The 5,000-nt window shown below is 27.8% G+C and overlaps 1 protein-coding gene across 3 annotated transcripts in view; it reads left to right on the plus strand.

Moving 5' to 3' along the window:
* 5-HT1 (serotonin receptor) overlaps positions 1–5,000 on the plus strand; it is a 134,299-nt gene that overhangs the window by 118,596 nt on the left and 10,703 nt on the right. For all 3 annotated transcript variants that reach the window (XM_035863592.2, XM_035863595.2, XM_035863593.2), the window contains exon 5: positions 2,109–2,264. In XM_035863592.2, the coding sequence (XP_035719485.1) occupies positions 2,109–2,264 (156 nt within the window). The remainder of the gene's footprint in view (positions 1–2,108; positions 2,265–5,000) is intronic.

The following is a 5,000-nucleotide window of genomic DNA, read 5'->3' on the forward strand; positions in this document are numbered from 1 at the left end:
CGTTATTTCGATGATTATTAAAAAATAGATTATTTATAATAATATAAAAATTTTGATATTCCCATATTAGGGCCATATGAAAATTAGGACGGCTTTTTTTCCTTTTCTTTTCTTTTCCTGCTTTTCTTTTTTTTTTTTTTTTTTTATTTTTTTTTCTTTTTTATTTTACTTTAAGACGCATTTCACTTCATAAGAATGAAATTTATAAATTAATAAAAAAAAAAAAAAAAAAATGAAAAAACAATACCACGAACCTTTCAAATTAATCTCGTAATACTTTATATTAGGATTTTCTTTATCTTTATATATATATATATATATATATATATATATATATATATATAGATTTTTATGTATAGATAAAGCAATTGAACTTATTTAATGATAAAAAATTTTTGTATTTCGTGTGAATCAATTTTAATACGATCGGGAATATCCTTCATTTTTTGTTTTTTTTTTTTTGTCTTTTTTATACTCATAAATTTTTAAGGATTCACGATAAGGGAGAAAAATAAATATTATAGTAAAATATTTAGATGTGTCGTTAAAACTTCAATGCGTGTATATGTTATTAAGCGCACGTCCCTCTTCTTTTTTTTTTTTTTATTTCTTTATTTTTTTCCCCTTTTATATGACGTCGACGACATCGAGATATTTTCGAGAAAAGTATTCTTAGATAAAATATTATCATCAGGCTTATACACAATTCGAGCCTGATGAAACGCCGCAATATATTTGTATTTTGTTTTACGACAAACCAGAAAAATACAAACGATAGCGCAAATACGTCGATCTCGTATATTTTCCAAAAAGGAAAATGTAAAAAAGTATGAAAAATATGATATGCCCTTCTTTTTCTCGTTTAACTAATATTCTTATAATCTTAATTTTTTTCTTTGTCATATATTTCTTAATTAGATAATTGTTAGGATATTATCAAGAAATGTATAATATTTTTACACGATCATATAAAATATTAATAAGCATTAAAAAAAAAAAAAAAAAAAAAAAAAAAAACAGAGAAAAGAAAAGAAAAAAAAAAGAATGAAAAATATATTTTTTGAATTGTACAAATTAATAATTGATCACACTCTTCCAAATTTTAATTAATAAAAATCTAAATTATTCACGGATGAGATATAATAATTAATAAAAATCTAAAATATTCAGGGATGATATATAATGTCAACTAAATTAGACATAGAAAAGAAACGATCGACAATGCTAATGACTTAAAATATTATTGATAATTGTTAAGAAATTATAATTATTAAACAATTATAATTATTAAGAAATTGAGTAATTTAAAATACATCATTAATTTGTTCATTCATTCATTTATTTATTTATTAATTTATTTATTCATTCATACGTTTTATTAAGAAAAAAAAAATCAATTGTTATAATATAATTGAATATATCTTTGTCATTTGTTTTGAATAATAACAGATGAATAATAACATATAATTAGAATAATAATAATAATAATAATAATAATAATAATAATTATTATTATTATTATTATTATTATTATTATTATTATTATTATTAGCACTGTTCTATATCATCAAACTGTTAAAAACGGGTTTCGCATAAGTTTCGAGCTCGAATTAGGGATGTTCTCTATCCATATTGGAAAATATTTCTGAGCTCGAGGCGTTATTGTGTTTCACATCGTTGTAATTATAATGAGAGAGATTCGATCCGTTACGTAGCACGATAGGCTCTGAAGCTGATGTTAAACTCATCGCCATAAGGCTCATATGGATTAGATCGAACGAAACCCTATAGTTATAATACATATATTCACTCTACGGTTTGTTGATATTTTATTAAACGTTCAAAGTTAATTATCTCCATCTAATTATGCTTAGATTTCGCTAGCCTAATAATTCAACGTAGCAGAAAAAGTAAAGAGAAATTTTGTTCTTTACCTTTTAGAGTTAAATCTTTCGTTTGTTACTTTCTTTTTTCTTGTTCTATTTTTTTTCTTTGTTTTTTTATTTTTTTCTTTTCTTCCATCTTTCATTGAACGAACCCTTTGAACGAAATTGAAAATCAACTGACCGGAGGTAAAAATTTTGAAAGATTTCTTTTTTTATTTTTAGGGAAGGAGTCCAAAGAAAATCGGTTTCCTGATTGCCATGGTTTGGATTGTTTCTTTGGGAATTTCATTGGCACCCCAATTTGGTTGGAAAGATCCAAATTATTTGGAACGTATAACAGACGGTGAATGTCTCGTTTCACAAGATCCAGCGTATCAGGTGAGCTACTAATATAATATTATTAAACTAGAGAAGAATTTATATTCCATAAATTCTATCGAAGACAAAGTTTATATTCTTTCCGAAGCGAAATTTATATTCTATCGTCAAAAGACCTACATTTTTCAAAAACTCGATGAGTTTTCGAATCGAATTATAACCGATAAATCGTTGACCTGTTCGTTCGTTCATCGATTACGGAGAAAGTTAAGAGAAATGGCTCGATTCGAAACTTAATGAGAGGAAAAGAGAGAGAGAGAGAGAGAGAGAGAGAGAAAGAGAGAGAGAGAGAGGGAGGAAGAGAGTGGGGGAAGAAAAAGGAAGGAAAACCGAACATAGCGTAGATATTCGACGTAACTCGTATTTTTACTCTGGCGCAAGAAAATGGCTAAGGGAGGAGAGATAGAAAGAGAGAGAGAGAGAGAGAGAGAGAGAAAGAAGAGAGAGTGACAGAGAGAATGAGAGAAAGAGACAGCTTATGAATTATCCACAAAATCCGATAATGGGAATTATATCTCAACGAAATTCTCGAAGGTATATCTCTAAATCATATACATGTATAGGGTGTCTCTAAAATATATAGGTCACATTGCAAACTTTGGAACATATCATATTCGTCTTGAGAATTAAAATTATTTATTCCATTTATTTCTTATAACTCCTCGCACCCGATTACATATATATTAATATTAATATTAATATTAATATTTCAATTTAATCCTTTTTTCGTTTGAACGAATGAAAAAAAAAAAATTAATAAAATTAAAAATATTATAAGGGACGTATGGTATTATAAGGATTTTTAGTTGAATAATCTTTTTTTTTTTTTTTTTTTCTTTTTTATGTGAATGATTTTTTTTATAATGACATTTATTTTTTGGTTTATTTTTGCTATCTTTAAAATAAAAGCACTGTGTATATTTTTGCTCATTCGTTTGGCGTAATACGATAATCTTTACTTTGAAAAAAATTCCAACCAAAAATCATTTACGACAAAACAGCGGATTCGAACGTCACAAACAAATTTCCAGTATTTCATTTTTGTATTCTTTATATCTGAATATTTCATCAAAAGACAATTGGAGCATAATCGAACTAGCATCGAGTCGAATTAAACACAAGAATTCTCGCTTAAAGGAATTGCGTACGTTTCATGAAATTGAAAAAGTCGAATTCATCCCCAGTATCTCTCGATTATTATGCATTGGGTTTAACCCCCCCTTTATTATGGAGGATTAAGAACCCTTGTTCTTTCTCTCTCTCTCTCTCTCTCTCTCTCTCTTATCTTTTTTTTCTTTCTTTACTCCCCTCCTTCAATTTTCTCTAAACGAAAAGAGATCAACTTTTTGCGCGTCCCACTTTTTCAGATTGATCTCATTCAAGCCCGAAATATTTAGCGCATCGACGAGGTAGAAAAAAAAAAAAAAAAAAAAAAGAAAACAAAATTTTCCCTCTTGTTTAATCCTTCATAACATCATGTAATTTTAAAATCGTACGAACATATTTATCTTTCGTATTCATGTTATATTAATATTATACTAATATCATACAAATTTAACATTACGTTTCATATTTTTATCATAAAATTTACTTGTTACTACGTATTCGAAGATCAATATTTGCCAAATACAAATTTTACCGAGTATTGTAAATATAAATTGTACTAAATATACTCATTCTTATAATTATAATAATAATAATAATAATAATATGTATATATATATATAAAACTATATGTTACTTTTTTCAACGTGAAAAATAAAAGTTTGAGTCGTATAAAATGACATATTGGATTTATGTTACGACTTGCAAAAATACTGCCGGGTAGGAAATATAGAGAGAAAACAAAAATCGAAAACAAAAAAAGAAAAGAAAAAGAACAAAACAAAAAAAAAAAACAAAAAGGAAAATAGTGGAAAAACGGAAAGAGACCAAGAGAGTAAGAGAGAGAAAGAGAAAAAGAGAGAGAGAGAGAGAGAGGGTGCGTATTTTGGTATTTACTTTGATATTTCGTTACATAGAACGCAGGAGAAGTTGAACTCGGTAATAGAAATGTACACGTAGTAGGTACCCACATACTTTGGCGACACTACGAAACGAAGTTGGGCCGGTTTGAAAGCACGCTACTGCATCGACGAATGGTTTGCCTTGAATAAGCAAAGAATTGGACAGTTTACTAGGGTGTCGGGGGACGTGAAGAAAGGGGTGGGATTGAGGATGAGGGGACTAGAGGTGGCTGGACACCAACTCGGTAAAGTGGATGGAAGCCCTCCATATCTGGCAGTCGAGCCAGACAAACGGCATTCGTTAGCGGCCATAACTTTCACGAACCACCGGAACTCGTATCTCTCTCTCTCTCTCTCTCTCTCTCTATCTATCTATCTATCTATCTATCTATCTATCTCTCTCTGCCTTTCTATCTATCTTTCTTACTTTTTCTCTTTTGATACTACGATAGAATTAAAAATCATAACGACAACGTTGAAAAAGGAAGGTACTACTACTAACAAAAGGAAAAAAAAAAAAACGAAAAAAAAAAGAAATAAGGAAAAAAGAAAAAAAGAAAAAACAAAAATTAATTAAAAACAAACCTACAAAATGAATAATTATAAATAATATAATTATATAGAATATATTCGCGATTCTTCTTCTAATGTAATATTACTTTTCCTTTTTACGACATATTTTTCTGCATAAAACATACAAATATATATACATATATATATATATATATAC

The sequence above is a fragment of the Vespa mandarinia genome, chromosome 7 (assembly GCF_050613455.1).
Source record: "Vespa mandarinia isolate Hongniang chromosome 7, ASM5061345v1, whole genome shotgun sequence".
Classification (NCBI taxonomy): Eukaryota; Metazoa; Arthropoda; class Insecta; order Hymenoptera; family Vespidae; genus Vespa; species Vespa mandarinia.